The 22,638-nt window shown below is 41.5% G+C and overlaps 1 protein-coding gene and 1 long non-coding RNA gene across 3 annotated transcripts; both read right to left on the reverse strand.

Annotated features, from left to right (window-relative positions):
• Positions 1-22: 22 nt before the first annotated feature.
• On the reverse strand, positions 23-3,413 carry LOC118942049. The gene is made up of 2 exons (XR_005037955.1): positions 776-3,413; positions 23-557 (listed from the first exon to the last, which is right to left on the reverse strand). It is a non-coding gene; the product is annotated as an uncharacterized LOC118942049 (long non-coding RNA).
• A 2,906-nt stretch (positions 3,414-6,319) lies between these two features.
• Positions 6,320-22,346, reverse strand: LOC110499128. Of its 2 annotated transcripts, none has more exons than XM_021576054.2 (7): positions 22,244-22,346; positions 21,332-21,381; positions 20,993-21,079; positions 12,599-12,699; positions 12,374-12,469; positions 11,941-12,162; positions 6,320-11,260 (listed from the first exon to the last, which is right to left on the reverse strand). In XM_021576054.2, the coding sequence occupies exons 2-7, from the start codon at positions 21,353-21,355 to the stop codon at positions 10,063-10,065; spliced, it is 1,728 nt and encodes a 575-aa protein (XP_021431729.2). In that variant the 5' UTR covers positions 21,356-21,381; positions 22,244-22,346; the 3' UTR covers positions 6,320-10,062. The 2 variants fall into 2 exon arrangements, with proteins under 2 accessions (XP_021431729.2, XP_021431728.2); XM_021576053.2 differs by lacking the exon at positions 22,244-22,346 and adding an exon at positions 21,966-22,233.
• Between the last annotated feature and the right edge of the window lie 292 nt (positions 22,347-22,638).

The following is a 22,638-nucleotide window of genomic DNA, read 5'->3' on the forward strand; positions in this document are numbered from 1 at the left end:
TGATTGACATATTTTCATTAAAAACTTTATTTTGATGAATTTATTCATACTATTTCATCCTTCCAAAAGATATAGTCCCGAAACGATATGTGTTAAGCCGGCTGGTCGTTCGTTCTATCGGTTTGGTTGCTAGAAATGTTTAGTCTTTTTGTTCTGTATCTATGGAGAGAACAAGTTGTTCATTATAAATGCTCCATTGCCATACTCGCTGGCAACGTTCTTATCCCTTGCTTGCTAGCTAGCCAACTACGGCTAACTTAAATGTCTCGTCAAACAGTGCAGACAGAATAACAACAAAGTAGCTGCATTTGCATTTGTTTAAGATGTTTTCTAGTGACATTTATTTGGATACACCCAATGAGCTAATTAGGTGCGATTTCGCCTGGCATCGAAAACGTGCTCACTCGTCAGGACACTGTTGTTCAGAAGAGCTAGCCAACAACAAAGCTAACACAGTCATTAACTAATCCTAGTCATTAACTTTTATTTACTTTTACTGTTTTAAGCCGTTCCCACTTGTCCCTTTGTTGCACCAGGGAAGCACATCATGACAGCATCTGTGGGAGGAAAGCAACACATAAGACAAAGAGCACATAGAACAGTTAGGGTTGGGTTTGAGGCCATAAATATAAAAAATATATATATAATGAAAAAAACATTGTGAAAAGCTTATCAGAAATCCTTGACCATTAATGCCCTATTTGCAATGATTTGTAAATTCAATTAAGGGATAGTTCACTTTTTAAAACTTATAGTCAGTCAGATGGTTCCTTACCCTGAAAGTAGTCCATGGACCAGGAGAAACGGTAATCCATGATTCAGAGTTGTTTCAATGGCGCTGTCCATGCGCTCACAGACGCCATAATAAGAGATACAGTACATCTCTGCGATCTTTAACCGGACAGAGAATGAGGACGTGGCTAGAATCTCGTTTCTTATGATTATCAGTCAAATTAGCTCATTTATAAAATATCGATTACTATGTATAGACTATAAATGACCAACCACACAGCTTTGGAGTAGTTAGAAGGTGTATTACCCTGAGAGGAGCTGGCTACTGTGGGAGACTACCAGTAATTGCGCTAAACTAACTTCAATAATCTCCTGCAAGCAAAGACCTAAAAATGGGTTTCCATGAGTTCGTCGGACTCTGGGTAAGTAAAAAAACGACCTAAATCTTGAAATCTCACAGTATCCTTTTAAGCCATGTCAGTGTCTGGAATCATATTCACCATTATTTCTGCCATGAGTCATTTATGAGTTATATTATGTTTAAAACAATATCATGATAATACCCGCACACTGTCAAATGCTCATTTGCAATCAATGAACAAAAACCTTCTCACCAATTACTGTCACTTTTCCAGGATCCTTTTCTCTCTCCATCTTCTCCCTTTTAGCTTAACCATAGTTCAAATGAAATAACTTCAATGTGTCAAATAATTGTCCAAAGTCATAATGACACAGCCAGATATTTCAATTTGAGTTAGGGCAGAAGATGACTTAGCTGTACAATGCTACAAATAATACATACATATAGCCAGGGGTGCAACTTTCTCTGCGGACAGTGACATGTCTCCCCCCCATTCTGAAAATTGCATTTTTGTCACCCCCAGTTTTATCAATGGAATGTGATACAAAACATGGGCAAAGGTGTGCTTTAGGACCGTGCGGACGCCTCCGAGTGATCGGGTAGGCTGTTTGGAGTGTTTATCCGATTGGGGAAAAAATCTATAAAATAAATGTCCCCACTTCTAAAACCAAAGTTGCGAGTAGCCTCTTTTCAAAGGCGATGTATCTCCGATATGTGCATTCTGTGTTGGAGACCACCCAAAAAAGACCCAATGTGATTAGATCTTCTTTGAACTAAATTATAATGCGCCTGAGAAAGCTACTCCCGAGCCCCACCTAGCCTTGATCTTGACAGAACGGAGCTGCTCTTCCTCCCGGGGAAGGCCTGCCTGCTCCAAGACCTCTCAGTCATGGTTGACAACTCCGCACTACAGATGTTCTTTGGGCCAGTAAAGTTTGAGTCGGGGTGAATTTTGATCTGCAACATAAATAATCCACTCAGATGCTGTAAAAGACTAGAAAGTACTATAACTAAGTACAGTAACACACATCCTCTGTATTTAAAAAAGTCATACTAGCTGATACAGTAACTTGTATTTAAAAATATACCTTCTCCGTTTTTACTTTAACCTAAGATAAAAAAAAAAGTTAAACAAAAAGGAATACACAGTAGGAAGCAATACTGAGCCAGCTAACTGTAGCCGTTAACCTAATAGCAACCCTATAGGCTTGACAGGCTAGCGTTAGCACAGTTAGCTTAGCATATAGTGTTTCTCTAAAAATACAACTCTGTAACATAGCACATGGGTGGGGAGATGTCAGTGCCTAGACCATATAAACAAAGTAGAATATTACCTCAGAGGAGCTATACATCAATACATTCAAACCAAAATATTATCTGGCACCATTTTTTATTATTTTATTATATGACCTAGTCTTACTTAGCCACAACCCTAATCTCCATGTCAAGATCGCTAACAGTTTCACTCAATCAATTTACACATTTACATTCTACAACTTCAACATAAAAGGTAAGTATCACTCAGATAACCATTTAGGCTAACATTTTCTATAGATAATGTGCTTGTTTACACCACATACCTGCTTAAGAGAACAACGAAAAAAGAGACAGGAGGAGAAACGGTTAATTGTCACAGCCTCTTTGAGTGCTGTTGAGGGGAGAGGGCAAACCTCTGTGCTCCAGCGCCCCCTGCTGGTGGCAACATATAAACAATTCTCAATGGAAATCCTTGGACTCAGCCCAAAATAATAGTGGGTTACAACCTCTACAGTCATTGATAACAACAATATCTAAACCACGTTTTATAAATATACTAAACAAAAATATAAACGCAACATGCAACAATTTCAACGATTTTACTGAGTTACAGTTCATATAAGGAAATCAGTCATTAAATTCATTAGGCCCTAATTTATGGATTACATGACTGGGCCTGGGCACAACCACTGGGGAGCCAGGCCCAGCCAATCAGAATTAGTTTTTCCCCACAAAAGGGCTTTATTACAGACAGAAATACTTCTCAATTTCATCAGTGGCTGGTCTCAGACAATCCCGCAGGTGAAGAAGACGGATGTGGATGTCCTAGGCTGGCGTGGTTATATGTGGTCTGCGGTCGTGAGGCGAGTTGGACATTCTGCCAAATTCTCTAAAACGATGTTGGAGGCTCACTCGCTCAAAACTTGAGACATCTGTGGCATTGTGCTACATGACAAAACTGCACATTGTAGAGTGGCCTTAATTGTCCCACGCACAAGGTGCACTTGTGTAATGATTATGCTGTTTAATCATCTTCTTGATATGCCACACCTGTAAGGTGGAAGGATTATCTTGGCAAATGAGAAATACTCACTGACAGGGATATATATATAAATTTGTCCACACAATTTAAGAGAAGCTTTTTGTGCATATGGTACATTTACGGGATCTTTTTTTTCAGCTCATGAAACCAACACTACATGTACCCTTATGGGCAGCCACAACTATAGTGTTTGAAAATAAACATTCACACTCATTTTGAAAAGGCACAGAAAACTAAGACAAACCTAAGACACAGAAACCTTTAGTGCCTTTTGGCAAACTCCAATGAGCTGTCATGTCTTTTACTAAAGAATGGCTTTCATCTCGCCACTCGACCATAAAGGCCTGATTGGTGGAGTGCTGAAGAGATGGTTGTCCTTCTGGAAGGTTCTCCCATCTTCACAGAGGAACTCTGGAGCTCTGTCAGAGTGACCGTCGGGTTCCCTGACCAAGGCCCTTCTCCCCCGATTGCTCAGTTTGGCCGAGTGGCCAGCTCTAGGATCAGTCTTGGTGGTTCCAAACTTCTTCCATTTAAGAATGATGGAGGCCACTGTGTTCTTGCGAACCTTCAATGCTGCAGAAATGTTTTTGGTAACCTTTTTTGGTACCCTTCCCCAGATCTGTGCCTCGATGCAATCCTGTCTCGGTGCTCAACGTACAATTCCTTCAACTTCATGGCTTGGTATTGCTCGGACATGCACTGTCAACTGTGGGACCTTATATAGTCAGTTGTGTGCCTTTCCAAATAATGTCTAATCAATTGAATTTACCACAGGTGGACTCCAATCAAGTTGTAGAAACATCTCAAGGATGATCAATGGAACAGGATGCACCTGAGCTCCATTTCGTGTCTTATAGCAAAGGGTCTGAATACTTTTGTACATAAGGTATTTCTAATTTTTTTATTTTTTATTAACACATTTCTATAAACCTGTTTTCGCTTTGTCATTATGGGGTATTGCAAGTGTAGACTTATTAGGAAAACATTTATTTAATACATTTAGAATAAGGCTGTAATGTAACAAAATGTGGAAAAGGGGAGGGCTCTGAATAGTTTCCGAATGCACTGTATATACACTTATTTCATGAAACATTAATATGTTATCGACTATTGAAACCTGGGCATCCAACTTGACTCGTTTAAAAATATGGTCAAACTTTTATCTTACTCGTCAAAATCTTGATTTGATGGTAGGGAAGAGTGGGGGGATTCTTTGAAAGTTGCACGCTCACTATTAGTAAGGGGAGACGGGGAAGGATAGTAAGAGCAGTCTTTATCTTTTAGACATGTTTGCGCAGTGGCGAACCGTGGATATTGAACCTAGGTCTTCAGTGTGGTGAAAAAAATATTTCAAGATCTTGTACCAAACTCAAATCAAGAAAAATAACAGAAACTTAGCATCACTTAATGTGCTGAACAAGAATCAAACAGGCCTGCGACTGAGCCAAACTTCAGACTGCCACTCTCACAGAGATAAGAAACTTGTACATTTCAGACTTGCTGACTCGTTGAACACAGTACATGTACAACTACAACTTGCAAACTGAAAGTCGGATAATTCAGAGGTTCCTAGTTTTGAATAGCACTTGAACACGGAATATCACACATTCACCAAAAAAGACAAGTGATCACGGACAACTTCAGCATTTTAGCAACTACTTAGCATGTTCGCTAACCGTTTACACTTACCCAGGGATGTCAAATTCATTCCAAAGAGGGCAGAGTGTCTACGCGTTTTTGTTTATGTCTAAGACCTAGACTAATTAGTGACCTTAACCGTAATTAATTAATTCATCAATCAAGTGCAAGGGTGGAGCAAAAATCTGCAGACACTCAGCCCTAACCTTAATATGGATATGTATTTTCATCATGCAAAATGTACTTAAGAGCATTCATATTTCTTGTTCAACACATTTATTGCTTTGAAATGTATTCTATAAACTTCTTTTTACATGGAATTTAAACAATACATAAATCTCACACACAATGATTAGTTATTTTCTAATTGCATTTACTGTTAGGCAACCTTATGACTACTTTGTTTGTTGTATCTATTGTAAATGATACATGCCAACCCCACTTTGAGATTAAAATTGAGATGGTGTAGACTATTGTAGGTTTATAATTTATGATGTACTAGTTTACGGGGCGGCAGGGTAGCCTAGTGGTTAGAGTGTTGCAAGTTCAAACCCCCAAGCTGACAGGCGTTCTGCCCCTGAACAGGCCGTCATTGTAAATAAGAATTTGTTCTTAACTGACTTGCCTAGTTAAATAAAGGTAAAATAAAATAAAACATAACTATTCAGACCCATTGCTATGAAACTCAAAATTGAGCTCAGGTGCATACTGTTTCCATTAATTATCCTTGAGATGTTTCTACACTTGTAGTAAGGTCCCCACAGTTGACAATGAACACCTGACACCTGTCTCTATAAGGTCCCGCAGTTGACAGTGAATGTCGGCACAAAAACCAAGCCATGAGGTCGAAGGAATTGTTCGTATTTTTTACTCCGCTGGTCTCGGGAAGACATAGCGAGTACTCATTGTCTGAGACTGATTAAAAATGTCTCAGACCCCGAGACAAGACTGAGACTCAATATGTGGTCTCTAGACCGGTCTCGAGTACTACTACACTGCAATGCATACCAACTTGTGCATCCAACAGCCTTGTGTCTGAATGAAGGCAAAAGTGCTTGTTTTTTGATGCTGACATGAAATGTGTAAGCCACAAGGGGTCAGGATTGTGCCACCATCTTGTTTCATTGAAATACATGATAATTCATAATGTTAAATCATTGTTTTGATTGTTGCGCTTTAAAAATATATATTTTCTGTTAGATATAAAAATGTCACATATGAACTTGCTTGACTGTGCAAGTCTGACAAATGTCTAAATGTCATGCATTAAAATACTCATGGATGCAAAGTCCAGGTGTGGGGGGGACTATCATTTTATTTCCAGTTAAAATGATATTAAAAATAAAACATTGTCAATAGGTGCATTCCTAGTTTGTTGTTGACTATTTTAGATGATTGGTATAATATTGCCCATGTAAATCCATGTGTCTAAAATACATAACATTGAAAATCTAAAACCATGTGTCCGGGAACCATCTACCACTTAAAATAACTAATGCACCTGTTAAAATGCAGAATATGGGAACAAACATAGCCTGATGACAGAATATAGGGAAGCATGATACCAGAAATGTTACCAGACAATGTGGTCTAACAGAAGGTTGGCTATAGTTAAATCTGCACTCTATGCTTCCTCTAGTAGTCCACCCCACATCATGTTTCACATACCCAGTAGAACAGTGATCCTGTCATAATTTCAAATGCACTACAAGTATCATGACCAATTATATCTAAATGTAGTTGTCTACCCACACAAAACATAAATAATAAATGGTCCCTTTTCTCAGTGTTGAAAAATACAAACAGGTCGTCTTGAAATAAAATAATGAAGCATCCCTGGGAAGACACTAAAAGCATATGTTCGCTCTGACTGCATTGGTGTAACATGTTGACAATTTACAAAGATACCAGTGTTGAGTACCGTTTACTATACCTATACTGTAACTAACCCCGAGGACAGAGAGCTTAGTAAAGCTAGTGTCCATGCAGCCTTCGGCTCAATTGGCTAACATGGCAAGCCATGACACCCACCATCTCAGATTTACAGAAACTATTTCAGAACATTAGAAATAGATAAGATTAGCATTACTTCAACATTATTTCGTTGACATTTAATTTGATCTGACAATGTAAGATAATTGTTGGCACCTAAATTGGCCCTTAACATTTTTAGGATTCACATCATATTCAACAAATATAGTACAACATCCAATTTGAACCAAACTTCTTCCTCCCATTATGCAAGACATGAAGAATCCATTAAAGTGGTAAAAAGCCACCAATGGAACCCCCACACACCTCCCACCCCAACAACCAGTATCAGTTATGTCTGACAAGCAGTATGGACCTGATCCCGCGAGCTTACAGTGAACATACATATCCATACAACGTTTAATGTAAGCTCGCGGGATCTGGCGACGTTGCAAGGCTAGGTCCGTGGGAGGCTTTTGATAATTTTATTGGATTCCTCGTGTCTTACTCATTGTTAGGAGGAATTATGGTCCAAATTGGATGTTAGGTACTACATTTATTGACAATTATATAAATCCAATAAATTAAAATGGCCAATTTGGGTGCAATCAATTAGAGTCCCAGTGCAGTCAAATATATGAGGTTAGAATAATACACTATGAGGTTGGAAGAACACGGAAAATGATAATGGCCTTTTAGTGTAAGCTGTTTGAAAAGACGACCTGAAATTTCTGCCTGGGATGGAGTTTAGGTCTGCTTGGTGACGTCACCAGGCGGTAATTAAGTTAATAGACCAATAAGAAAGAGTTCCAAACATCTCTGCCAATAACAGCTAGTTTTCAGTTTTCCGCTCCCCACTGGGACCACTCTCCAAATTCTTGCTTGAGAAATGGCTCTTAAAACAATCACAGTAAGGTACTTAATTGCTACCCAGAAAATATTTGATACCGAGATAAACGTGACTGCATTGGGCCTTTAATTTCTCAGATATTAAATTATATTTCAACAAAATAATGTTTCAGGAACGCTAATCTTATCTGTTTCTAACTACAGAAACTATTACAACACAATCTGAGAAGGTGGGTGTCAAAATCCTCTTACTTGTGCTTTTTGAGGTGGAACGACCCTCATCCCTGTTTATTCAAGCTGAACCAAGAAATCGCCCACATCAGCAAAGGGAATGCATGCAGGATGACACTTTTTGCTGGAAGTTATTAATAAAACACAGTCAAAGTTGATTGCAAGACAACTTTTCACGGACTCCAAATTCGTAATCACGACTTCCCTGCGACAGTTATGGATCACATAATAATAATAAATTACATTTGTAAAGCACTTTTCATTATACAGAATAATCTAAGTGCATAAAATAAATGTAAAAACAAATAACGTTTTTTGGGACAACTAGACCAGGCAACTGACACAAAGAACACAGTTGACGCTACAAGGGACAAGGACAAGCCCAGCTTTCTTTATCTAACTTTGCATTGTTGGAAAAGTAAGAATTTCACTGTCAGTCTACACTTGTTGTTAACGAAGCATGTGACAAATAACATTGGATTTAAAAGCCTTCCTAAAGAGAAAGGTCTTTAGGCCCATTTTAAAGGAGCCCAGAGTCTGTGATGCCTTTCAGGTGGTCCGGGAGGGCATTCCAGAGGCTGGGGGCGGTCGAGCTGAAAGGCTGATCTCCCAAGAAGCTGAGCTTGGTCCTGGGGGCGTGGAGTCGCTTGTCCTAAGGGTGCAGGTGGGGTTATGGAGGGAGAGTAGTTATTTTTAGATAAAGGAGGGGCATTGCCAAGAACACACGGGAATGTCCGCAGGAGGGTTTTGAATTCAATCTGTAATGAGATGGGGAGCCAGTGCAGAGAGATGCCGCGATGGGGTTGATGTGATGGCGTTTCCGCACTCTCATTAGGATCCTGGCAGCTCTGTTCAGGATGTACTGGAGCTTCTGGAGACTCCTGCCTGGGTTCCCGATGAAGAGTGTGTCGAGGTAGTTCAGCCGTGAGGAGATGGAATGGCGCTTTACGCGGTTGTTTGACGTGGCTGTCAAAGGTCAGGGAGGAATCAAGCTTTAACACCCAGACTGGAAACTGAGGGGGAGAGAGGCGTGTTCTGTCCTGCTATGGTGAGGTGTGTTATTGGTAAGTGCTGGACCTGACAGTGGGTGCCAACAAGCAGGGCCTCGGTTTTGCTGCTGTTCAGTTGAAGGGCATTTTGCTTCATCAAGGCAGGTGTTCAGATGGGCACATGCATCAGAGGGACTTGGGGCAGGTTGGGACACGTTTGCCCCTCATAGTCAAGCATACAGTGTTACGGCATATGGGTAATAAAATAATTGTCACATTAATGCCATTGGGGCACCACAGCCGGTTGAGTTAAATGGACTAATTCCCTTATAGGCACAAGTTCACAGAGTATACAGAGGAACACATGAAAGTGACAGACTTGAGGAAAGTCAATGACCAAATACGAAGCGTGATACACTGGACTTGTCAGCTTGGGGAAGTTCTCACCCATAGACTCAAGTATTACTGTGACTTTGAGCACTCTCTGCTGCCCAACAGAGGAAGTTCATCAACGCAAGCGAAGCAGAGCTCAGCTGGAGTGTGAGAATAGGCGTGCAGGGTGAGTGAGAGACTGGTTCTGTCTTTGGCAGAAGACATCCCACTATCCATTGTTCAGGTTCAGAGTGCATGCAGCAGCCTAATATCTAGGGCTCCATCTCTGGGCTCACAGTCTGGTTTGTAGCAACAGTGAACCCATGGGCCTCCCATTCCTGGCTCACTTCTGAGGCCTCAGTATTACCCTCCTGGGCTAATGAGATGTTCTGCTCTGTACAGTGGCCCTCAGACTCCAGATGACTGCTTTCTTGGATTCTCATGTCCTTTAGCTCAACTCCATCACCCACTAGCTCTGAAGATTCATTCTCTAGGGTTTTTGCTGAGCAACTGTTGACCATGTACAAAATATCCCTGTCCTCTCTGAATTTGACATCATTGGTCCCCTGAGCATTGGATACCTCAGGTGTGATTTCATCATGTGAGGGACCTCGGTTAGTTTAGAGAATTACAGAGTCTGAGTTGTTGAAGGCCTTTTCTGCCTCTGTGCAGTCTGTTTGGCGATTTTTCTTCTCGGGAGCTGTCTCCATGTAGCCATTCGTCTCTTGTATTGCATTGTCGTTATTGGCAAAATCCTTGTTGTCGCTCTCCTTATGGCTACTCCCATCAAATGTTGTTGCCCCATCCCCAAGACTCTCCCCATCCTTTCCATTAATTTCCTCATCAATCTCAACCTCTTGGGTTGTGTCCAGCTGATCATCTACTTGTTGAATGTCCAAGGGAGCCTTCTTCTTCTGGGTTGTCTCATCTCCACTTTCTATCCTTTGAGTTGAGTCATCAACACGTTCCACCTCTTCTGATGTGATCTCATGACACTCTTCCTCTAGGCTGATCTCTATGTGGGAGTTAATCTCATCCATGTGCCCTTGGCTGTCCAGCTCAATGGCTGTTACTGTGTCTTTGTTGATGTCCCCTTCCGAGGTTGTCTTCTCATGACTGATGCTTTCTTGAGCTTCCTCCGCAAGGCTAAGGTCCTCTAGAACTCCATCTCCATCTCGAACTCCATCTGCATCTCCAGGAGTTTCCTCGTGGATATCTAGCTCTGGGCTACGCTGTTTGGGAGGGATCGTCTCTGTAGTCGTGTCAGTATTGTCCTTTTCTGATACATACTCCTTCTCCAGGCCTGTGGCCTCTTCCTCAGGTGTCTGTTTACGTTCCCCTTGGTGGATCAGTTCCTCGTGGCTATCTGGGTCTAGGTTACTCTGTTTGGGAGGGATTGTCTCTGTAGTTATGTCAGCATGGCTCTCCTCACAAATGACCCTCTCAGTCGTCACCTCCACTACACACTCCTCCTCCAAGCCTGTGTCCTTTTCACAATGCACTTCCACAGGTGTCTGCAGTTGACAATCACCTTGGTGGTGGATCATCGCCTCATGGTCGAGCCTCTCTGGAGTAGATTCTTCATGGCTGCCCCACTTAAAGATAGTCTCCACTGGGCTGTGTATCTCCAGGATGGGGTCTGCCTGGACTACATTGCGGTCCTCCTGGGTGACCTCTGGGGAAAGGGTCTCCACAGTGTCTATGTCATCGGCGTCAGCTAGGAACTTCTCGGTCCGTAGGCCCTCTGGCTCACTGGAGGCGAGGTTCACAGGGCTGAGGGGCTCTTGACATTGCAGGGTAGGTAGATGAGGGGCAGGGCTGTGGGGAAAGAGAAGGCCATAGAGTACCACTACTCAACATAACCTTTATATTGACATGTAAAACCTGAAATACAGGTATGGGTAACAGATTGATGCGGAGTCAGATTTTTCACTTTAAAAATGCATGCCAAACTAAAACCAATGATTGCAAAGTTAAGCAAAACAATGTAACTATTCACAAGGAGTACTTTTAACAGACACATTTACTTCAAGAACAGTGCAGATGCAAAGCTTATAAACAGAATAACGCTTTGTGCTGTTTGTGCCGTCATTCTATTACCTAACTTCTCATCTGCACTGTTCTTAGAGTAAATGTGTTTTTGTCCAATTTTCCATGATAATTGTTAAAAGTCATCCTCATTCTCTTACCGTAGAATTGCATGCATCTGCAAAGACTTGGAATTCAATCCGACCGGCCCTTTTTGGCTCTGCACAATTTATAGGCAAAGATAACCTAACGTTCAAAGTAAACGCTGAAGATGTCGGATCAATTGGAAATGACCTTTACATGTCCATCACGCTACAATGCGGGTCTTCCACGGTCCAGATTGAATCCTGGCCTAAAACAATGTGTTAATTGAACACACTCAAGTCTATTCAGGAGCACACCAGGCGTTTAAACTCAAACCTACGCCTTATTTGTGCCTGTGTGGACAGTTTGATCTGCTCCAGTCTTACCTCTCCATGGACTCATAAGGAACTGGAGTGAGACTAGGCTCCTGGGTCAAGTCCTCTTCCTGAACCCAGCCCTGATTGGACGAGGCATAGGTGAGGATGGCCTCTGTCACAGTGTAGGGGGTGTGGCCCTGCACACAGTCTAGGATGTGACCAACCGGCAGTTGGGTTTGCAGGAAGAGGTGGAGCTGGCTGTCTGACAGACACACTGTCATGCTGCACACTCTGAAGAAAGACAAACAAGGTATGTTTGAAGAAAGACAAGACAAACAATGCCATGCTCAATGCTGTGGTCTCTTGATCGTCGGCTAGTCATGGTACCATTTTTCCTTTGTGCTCATTCTAGGTGTGACAATGACAAATAGAGGGAACAAGCAAGCACTATAATTGAAATGGTGGAGTCATTGCTAATTATTAACTTAGGAGAGGAACTGACTTGTCCAGGAAGCACTGCAGGCCTTTCCTCCTCTTCTCCAGGAAGTCCTCACCACTGAAGGAGAAGAAGGACTTGCTGGGCAGGTCTGGGACAGGTCTATAGGGCAGACAGGGACAGAGAATAACCCATATCTCCCAGAACAGGACAACTTCACATTGGTGTTTGTAATTATTTTATAACCAAGCAGTTAAGCCAAGCACATTGGGGGACAATGCTATGACTTACACCAAGCCAGTGTTTTTCTGCATCCTCTTCTTGAGCCAGACAAACTCACTGTAGCGCCGGCGCACACAGGACGTCTTGGCAGTGAAGGACTTGCTGTTGGTCTGTGAGTAAAAAGAGATGGTGCACCATTACATCCTGCGGATACAGACAACGCCAATGGGAGTGAAAACATCAAGCCCAAACTAGAGAGCTGGGCAATAAGGACAAAAAGTAATATTGCAATAAATTGACTTTCCATTAGTGGAAGGGCTCTAGACTAACTATTTCCGGGCCAAGTAACACATGAAAGAAGTTATTTATCTTACATGTTCAGGGAATGCATGATGGATATTTTGATGTGCAACATGTCAAAATAAGACTCAGAATTGTCAGATTTATTTTTGGCTCTTTAGAGATGATCTGCCTGCATATTTTTTGGGCATATTGGCCTAGGCTATATAATTCACCACTTGAGGGAGGGGGAACTCAAAACACACCAAATGTTATATTGCTGCTGGATAGCCATGTAATTCATCTAACAGTCAATTTAATGTCCTACAAAAAAGGTTTCATCATCTCAATTACATCCTCTGTTTAGCAGTGGTATTTCCTCAATGTTCAGGGTAAATACTGTAATAATTTTTTACACTCAGAAAGCTGAGACTCTCACCAGTAAAAGTAATTGTTTTAAAAACGGTGTTTTACATTTTGAAATGTTGTTCGACTGTCGTATGCTTGTGCGACTGTCGTATGCTTGTGCGACTATCGTATGCTTGTGCGACTGTCGTATGCTTGTGCTTATCAGAATGTATCTCTCCCTTCACAACATGCGCAAAGGGGGGAGAGGGAGTGAGAGTTGGCAGCGAAAGGGCAAGTTTTCTTCCATTTTCGACAATGTTGCAAACTAGCATACACAATAACTCTGCAAAATGTGTCCTAAACGGTTGGAAAACAATGACGAACATAACACGCAGCACCCCTTCTTCTATCGGCATGTGGGGGAGGGTTCTTGAAATGTAACATCCAATAAAAAAGCCAGAGGATCATTCTAGCAGTTTCGGCTAATACAAAATGATCTAGACCTCCAAAAACAACGTGATTTCAAGGTATGTATGGCTATGTGAGACTGTTGATCAAATGTGACCCGTTTCAGGAAACTAGGTGTATGTCGTGGGTTACTACTTCACAGGAGAGTCATTTGAAAGTACTTTTAAAATTATTATTATTTTTTTAATCAAAATAGTTTTTGGGCAGAAATGCCTCGAACATGTGCACTTTCATGTGCCTTAATAACAGACTTGTATGCCATCTGTAAATATGAATAACATTGTTAAATTACGAGCCTAGTTGTTTAAGTCACAGAAAAAGGGAGCAACCTTCCTGCTACCTATGATTGGCTGAGATAATGAGTGGTCTGGACATGCCGAGAGTGGAGTTTGGATTGGTCGGCAATATCTGTCTATTTGAGCTGGTCAGTTTGTGTAAGTAATCCTGTCTAACGCAGCTTTTAATAAATAAAAAATGTATTGCGTAGTAAAACTTAACAAAAAGACTCAACTATGCAAGTATCCATTTCAGTAGAAAGTCACTGCAAAAACTGTTTCAGATCACTCTCGTCTAAGTGTGCCAGAGCGCAGAATAACTGATGAATTTACGAACGCTCAACACCGGATGAAAATGGCCGGTGTTGGTAAACGTCGGCAAAAAAACGTAATTAAATTGTTGCCAGGAGCACAAATACAGTCAACAACGCTCTGGATAACATGAAAACAGCCAAACCAACTCTGCTAGGGCAAGTAACTTGGTCAGAGTTTTGGTAGGGGTTAAAGCTTATGAGGATTCTTATAGCATTGCACACGGTAAGTGTGAACCAGTGACTTGACGGCAAGCAAGCCTTATTTAATGAAAGGGGATGCAGTCTGCCGTGAAGCTTTCATCCACGTATACATACGGGTAAGAATCTAGCTACAGATTCAGATATAATATACGTTTCTAATTTTGTCAGAAAGTTGTTCCATTGCAAGTTAAAGCTTATTGTTAGCTAGCTATATGTGGCTGGAGGTTATAGCAGATCACCTATCGGTAGATTTTTTTTAAAAGCAGACACTGAATATCCCTTTGAGCATGATCAAAGTTATTAATTACACATTGTATGGTGTATCAATACACCCAGTCACTACAAAGACACAGGCGTCCTTCCTAACTCAGTTGTCGGAGAAGAAGGAAACCACTAGCCCAAACTGTTCGAACTCTACAGACTGAAGTTGGCAGGTCGGCTGAACCGACTTCAGACGAGTCCCAAGATGCTTGTGGGAGTCGTAGAGAAAAGCGGAGAACACCATCATGTTCGTGAGAGTCTCCTCTTTCCATAGAGGGGTTTATAGGCCAAACTGTTTGGACACTACAGAAGATTTTGTGAGAAGACCGATTTTTGGGGGTTTATCTCATGGTCTGGCAAACAACGCTCTAGCTCCGCCACCTTTCACAGCAGATGCGGAAATGCGACATTGGTGGATGCGGTGAATTGAGATGCATCCAATGCAAAAAAACTGATCTCTGGCGTAAACTTTTTATCCATTATGCTAATTACATTTCTACGGGGGTGCGGACATCGACTCTAGGGGGTTAATTGGGGTGTCAATACTTTCTGAAGGCACTATAAATGCCTTTTATGCAACACCAAGCCAAGCATGAGGGCCTCCGCTGTTCCGGATGACTGATTTCGCTCAAAGTGGCTGTAATCATGCTTGGCTCATCTCCGTAGCGCACATCTGTAATCATGAATTCCTTTGAAAAGCTGGTCATGGCACACATCAACGTCCCAGATAGCCTGGTAGGCCCCCCATCCACCTGGCTGTAGTGGAGCGGGTCAAGAACTTCAAGCTCCTCTGTGTCCACATCACTGAGGACTTAATATGGTCCACACACAAACACACACACACACACAGTCGTGAAGCAGGCACAACAGCGCCTCTTCTCCCTCAGGAGGCTGAATAGATTTGACACGGGCCCCCAGATCCTGAAGAAGTTCTACAGCTGCACCATTGATAGCATTTTGACTGGCTACACCACTGCCTGGTATGGCAACTGCAATGCTCTCAAACGCAAGGCTCTACAGAGGATGGTGTGGACGCCCCAGAACATCACTGGTGTTGAGCTCCCTACCATCCAGGTAATTTTATACCAGTCGGTGTCTGAGGAAGGCCCAGAAAATTGCCAAAAAACTTCAGACACCCAAGCCATGGGCTGTTCTCTCTGCTACCATCTGGCAAGGGGTATCGGAGCATCAGATCTCGGACCAACAGGCGCCGAGACCGCTTCTACCCCGAAGCAATAAGACTGTTGAGTAGCTAATCAATGGCTACCTGGACTACCTGCACTGACTCTATGCACACTCACAGGTCTTTATCCACATACTCAGACATGCACTCACCATATACGGTACTGCTACTTTTTACTTTTATTATTATCATCATCATCATCTATCCAGATGTCCATATTTATCTCAATTACAACATATTGAGCACAGTGATATGGTATTGGTACTCCTTATAGCTTACATATTTATATTAATTTATAGTGTTTTTATTTTATTTATTTAACTCCACATCATTGAGGAAGAGCTTTTAAGTAAGCATTTCACTGTAAGGTCTACACCGGTTGTATTCGGCACGTGACAAATACAATTAGCATTTTACTGCATTACCTCCTGAGGAATCGATCAAGCAATTCATATGAATCCATTTTTCTTAGGCTAATGTCAGAAAGGGACAACGATGGTACATATTAAGAATGATACTTCACCTGCAGGATTCCATTGTATGTTTATAGAGAACAAAGTAAATGCTAGATTGACAAGCAATTTGAATGAAGCCCAATTGTTAAACCTCCAGTATAAGCCTACAAGACCTTCATTACCATGAGTCAAACATCATGGGGAGAGAAAAGTCAACAGCAGAGATGAACAAAAACACGTGAACATTGTAGAATTCATACCAACAAATGTTGTTGTTTACCTCCAAGCAGGGTACCATGGTTTGAGTGAAGACACATAGCATTCCAAACCACTTGCCATCAACTTTAGCGATATCATCTAGGTGTATTTGCTGTAGTAGGGCGGTGCAATGTGGTCAAAATGTCAATTCACTGGATTTTTTTACATTTTTGACTGTATTTTATGCAACACGCAGTGGCGTGTACTCATGGATGCCAAGGGAAGCCAGGTTTCCCCCCCAAAAATGAAAAAAAAAAACATACATTATTTTATCTTGTCTCTTTGTGTTTCATTCATCGTCAGAGGCTGAATGCATCTCACTGGAGAAAGCATCCGAAAGAGAAAAACAGCGCCCCTCTGTCTCTGTATGTGTAGGCCATCAATCTGATGATGTTGGGTCCAAAAGAGTATGACATTGATGCCGCCCACAAGCATTTGGCCTCCCTTGATAAAAAAAAAGTATAAAATAGGCAATCAGCATTGAGCTCGACTGTGAATGGTCCTGGCACACAAGGGAAGCCAGTTTGGATATGGCGTCACTCCTATCAAATCGCATTGAGAGCATACGTCATTGACAGAAACAACTTGAATTGTTGCATGTTGTTGTCATCCGATGGATAAAAATTGGCCCTTTGTTAAAGTTAGCCATGGATGGAGATAGGGATGTGTTTACTTAATATACTGGCCAATGATTATAATGGCGATTCTGATCCAACCATTAATTAAGTGTAGTTCAATACGTAACTAGATATAGAAGACTAATGTTAACTATCTAACGCTGCCCATGAAAGGAAGTTCGGCTACCGAACAAGCATTTTAGCCAGGTAGCCAAGGACAACAAGAAATAAAAGCGTGTACTGTATGAGAGTGATAGACCGTTTCGCCAACATGAAAGAGAGGAGGATGGCATTGGCGTTTCTATACAAGTAGGTAGAGTCAACATGTTTTTTTCTACTTGCACGAACACACCCGCACACAGGAATCAGAACAATGGGCAGCCACATAATATTTAGCTTATGTTGACTGGACTAAATAGTGTTTTGTATCTTTAGTTCTCACTGTATTAGACTAAGCATACGGTGTAAACAGAAAGTATTGAGACCCCTTCACTTTTTCCACATTCTTACGTTACAGCCTTATTATAAAATGTATTTCATTTTTTTTTAAATCAATCTACACACAATACACCATAATGACAAAGCAAAAACAGGTCTAGACTTTTTTTTTGCAAACGTATAAAAAATAAAAACTGAAATATCACATTTACGTAAGTATTCAGACCCTTTACTCAGTACTTTGTTGAAGCACCTGTGGCAGCGATTACAGCCTGGAGTCTTCTTGGGTATGACGCTACAAGCTTGGCACACCTGTATTTTGGGAGTTTCTCCCCTTCTTCTCTGCAGATCCTCTCAAGCTCTGTCAGGTTGGATGGGGAGCGTCACTACACAGCTATTTTCAGGTCTCTCAAGAGATGTTTGATCGTGTTCAAGTTCAGGCTCTGGCTGGGTCACTCAAAGACATTCAGAGACATGTCCCGAAGCCACTCCTGCGTTGTCTTGGCTGTGTGCTTAGGGTCGTTGTCCTGTTGGAATGGTGAACCTTTGCACCAGTCCGAGGTCCTGATCGTTCTGGAGCAGGTTTTCATCAAGGATCTCTCTGTACTTTGCTCTTACATCTTTCCCTCGATCCTGACTAGTCTCCCAGTCCCTGCCTCTGAAAAATATCCCAAAAGCATGATGCTGCCACCACCAAGCTTGTTCAATCTTGGTTTCATCAGACCATAGAATCTTGTTTCTCATGGTTTGAGAGTCCTTTAGGTGCCTTTTGGCAAACTCCAAGCGGGCTGTCATGTGCCTTCCATCTGGCCACTCTACCATAAAGGCCTGATTGGTGGGTGGAGTGCTGCAGAGATGGTTGTCCTTCTGGAAGGTTCTCCCATCTCCAAAGGCGAACGCTGGAGCTCTGTCAGAGTGACCATCGGGTTCTTGGTCATCTCCCTGACCAAGGCCCTTCTCCCCCGATTGCTCAGTTTGGCTGGGCGGCCAGCTCTAGGAAGAGTCTTGGTGGTTTCAAACTTCTTCCATTTAAGAATGATGGAGACCACTGTGTTCTTGGGGACCTTGGGTACCCTTCCCCAGATCTGTGCCTCGACACAATCATGTCTTGGAGCTCAACAGACAATTCCTTTGACCTCATGGCTAGGTTTTTGCTCTGACATGCACTGTCAACTGTGGGACCTTATATAGACAGCTGTGTGCCTTTCCAAATCATGTCCAATCAATAGAATTTATCACATTACCAATTAAGTTGTAGAAACATCTCAAGGCTGATCAATGGAAACAGGATGCATCTGAGCTCAATTTCAAGTCTCATAGCAAAAGGTCTGAATACTTTTTAACGTTTAAAAAAAATCAATTTGCAAACATTTCTAAAAACCTGTTTTCACTTTGTCATTATGGGGTATTGTGTATAGACTGATGAGGAACATTTTTATTTCATCAATTTTAGAATAAGGCTGTAACATAACAAAATGTGGAAAAAGGGTAGGGGTCTGAATACTTTCCGAATGCATTGTAGGTGATTTGATGATGTTGAAGTTGAAATGGACCTGGAATAGTGGACCGTTTTCTTTGTGACTTGCGGTAGCTCTGTGGTTCCAACTCCTCGATCACACCTAGTGTCATTTCGCAAAATGGTACGCAGCATCATCACCTGGATGTGTGCATCAAAAGTGACTGCCAGTGATTTTACCCACGCACAGCTACTGGCAACACATACATTCTAAGTGATGTCAATGAGTCTTTCTCCATTCTGATTGTTTTATACTGTTCAATTCAACTTCAACCTAAAATAATTTCCTGCATTTCCACACTGCCACGTAGGGTTGCACGATATTGGCAAAAAAGCAAGGCCTTATTTTAAACCAAATGTTGCAATTGTGATTTCACTTGCGATTTAGAGCAAAACACTTGGGTGAACTGTTAGCATCATGGAAATAGAATGTTTATTCTAATTCTATAACTGAATAAATAATAGTGTTTGACATAACAACGAATGAAAATGCCAGGGAGGAGTTATTGTGACAGGGTAAGAACCAAAGTGATGTTCAGTGTTTCCTAGGGGACCCTATAATCGTTGGCTACATTACGATGCGCTCGTAAATTCACTCTGGCTAGCTACTCCGATTTCAGAGCATTCTCGTCTGAGTGTGCTAGAGCGCAAAATAACTGATGAATTTACGAACGCTCAACACTTGTTGAATATGGCCGGCAGCAGAAGTTACAGTCACCAACGCGCTGGATAACATGAACACCCTAACCTGCTCTGCGAGGCCAATAAAATGGTCAGAGTGAGATTCTCTCATTTGTGTCTGGAAGTAGCTAGCAAGATAGCCAGTTTGCTTGGGTGCTTTACTGCCGTTGAGGTCAGAACACTCGTATCAACCCTACTCTTCGGCCCGAGAGTCCAGTGTGCACTCTGAAAGCGAAACGCTTTGAATTTATGAACGCCCAAAACACACTCTGGCACTTGTCTCCAGATTGAATTTACGAAAACACTTGAAATGTTTCTTCATGTAGCCAACATGTTAATACTTTGCCTATTCCGCTTTGAGTTGTACGATACTGTTGCTTTGCCTATTCCGCTTTGAGTTGTAAGATACTGTTGCACAATCAACATGCTGATTTAGCCTACAGTACTCGTACTGGTATCAGGCTGTGTTAGCTAGCTACGTTTGCTCTGATTCAGTACATTTATTAGCTGGCCAGCTAACTATCGATTAGCAGCTAACACGACTTAGTTTTCTACTGCAATTTCTTGCTAAGAAAAGACAAACTAGCTGTTTGCAGATGTCAGAAACAAGCTAATAGTGTAATAATATAACGCTGGTGATTTTATATTGAGAAGCTAACTGGAAACATCGTTGTAATCAACATTGTTGCATGTGCTGCATTGCCCATGCAGAGACTGAATGCAAGTGTATCCTGGTCAAGCAACAACAAATGCGCTCTGAGTGACAGGGGGCGGGGCTAGGTCTGTGTGGAAAGCTGCATGGAGAAAGGAATGACTCAAGTAGCGGTGTAAACTATAAAGGATATTACACACCGCATATCACATTTGAAAAATTAAAAAAACATAAAAATACCGTTATAGAAGGTAAAGTAAAGATCCAGACAGGTCCCGTGCATAAATACCGGTATACTGTAACATATGGTATACCGCCCGGCCCTAGGGAGTAGTCATTTGTTTTTTCTGATCCTGACTCATCTATGACAAATGCATACAATGAGAGTCTTAAGTAATTTCAAACTAGCCCTTTCCAAGACTTGGGTTCTACAGCTCTAATATGGCTTAAGGACCCTACACACTCATTGAGACAACTGCTTCTTTGTTAAGTTTGTTTATGGTGAATGGATACTCACGTGAAGGAATATCTTGAAGTCCACGTACGAGTTCCAAGAGCCTTCATTCTGAACCCGGGGGTCTTGGACCCGCACTGCAACAAATTCCTGCAGAGACAAACAAAGAAGTGGTTTCACTAACAGAGGGAACTACAGGCATTTACTTTAGCTAAATTGATGAATCAACAGCTTGAGCACTGCAATGAGGAAGTGATACACCATGGTGTAGGTGGTTCCAAGTCATGGATGGCTCTTGTCCCACTACTGTATATACTTTTTTTTCATCCAACAATTCTTTGTTAACCTGAGGCTACAGCGGAGAAGAGGATCATGGTAAAAGAGTGAATGATGTTAACTTACATCTTCTTCGTGATTCTTCATCATCCTTATGTAGGCTGCACAGGAGACATCTGCCAAACAAAGAAACCAAAGAATCATTAAAAACAATTCAGCAAGTGGGAAAGGACTCAGCCAATGCTTCTCTTCCGCAGGTTGTGCCACTCAAGTCTTACTAAAGTACTCATGTGTCTCATCCTCTACTTTTAGGAGGACAACGTTTCAGGGCCAAAAGAAGTTGTGAACAATGTATGCATGGATAACATCTCAAATGCAGTTAGTATTTGACTTCTCTCTCTCTTTGATGTTAGCCATGTTGGGAACAGAAGAGACAACTGGGATGAATTCCTTCACTTGCCCTTTCTCCTGAAGATAAACGCCCTCCTCTTTATAGTACAGACACTGCATTGGAAAAAGGTTTAACTCCCCCACCACCAATCACTCCACACTTCTGTGTAAGAAAAGGATTTTGCAATCCATGATGATTTGATACATGCATGTCTTTGACTGTAGCCACATTCTATAAACGAATTTTCATAAAATTCAAGTCACTCTGACACTAACAGTTAATCTAGCTCTATCTAGCAAATGTGTGGGTAACGTTAAACAAACTGATGAATGATGTTTTGGATTGACTAATGCAAGGCTAGTTACTTACTTCTAAATGGTAGTCAGGGTATCACGTCTTCTTAAAAACTTGTTTTGAAAGAGCCGCAAATAATTAGCTAGTAATAATTAGCTATTTAGTTTGTAAGAAGTACAGCTATAACAAACGTTATCTAACTCTGCTGAGCTATTCATGAGTCAGAGGTTTTTGTACAAATGATGTCATGTCACGAAGGTCTTAGAAAGTACATAGACTGTGCACTACCACAGATCTGTATCTTTAGTAAAAACTCTGTCTACAATTATGGCGAATTCCAACCAAATCCTTACCATGCAAAGATCTGTGGAACTCGGCGCAGCATCAACTAACTCTATTTTTGTTATCTTTGTGTGAAGCAGGCAAAAATAACGAAGTACTTCCGGGTAACATGTGTTTTATTTTCTTCTTCGGTATCATGGCGTTTGAACATTTTGTTTGTGCATGCCGCCACCTACTGTGCGGTAGTGTGCATTCAATCAAATCAAAATGTATTTGTCAAATGCGCCGAATGCAACACGTGTAGACCTTACAGTGACCTTACAATGAAATACTTACTTACAAGCCCTTAACCAACAATGCATTTAAGAAAAGTATGTATTAAGAAAGTATTTACTAAAATAAACTGAAGTAAAAAAAAACTAAAATTAAAAAATTAAAAAGGAGAAAATAGCTTGCTGCTACATTA

The sequence above is a fragment of the Oncorhynchus mykiss genome, chromosome 20, assembly GCF_013265735.2.
Source record: "Oncorhynchus mykiss isolate Arlee chromosome 20, USDA_OmykA_1.1, whole genome shotgun sequence".
NCBI lineage: Eukaryota > Metazoa > Chordata > Actinopteri > Salmoniformes > Salmonidae > Oncorhynchus > Oncorhynchus mykiss.

Excerpts from the sequence above, each read along its gene's own strand:
- LOC110499128 (XM_021576054.2), bottom strand. The coding sequence starts at position 21,355 with ATGATGAAGAATCACGAAGAAGAT. Across the intron at positions 21,080-21,331 it reads TGAAGAATCACGAAGAAGAT|GAATTTGTTGCAGTGCGGGT; the intron begins GTAAGTTAACAT and ends TTGTCTCTGCAG. Across the intron at positions 12,700-20,992 it reads ACTTCAAGATATTCCTTCAC|ACCAACAGCAAGTCCTTCAC; the intron begins GTGAGTATCCAT and ends TTTTACTCACAG.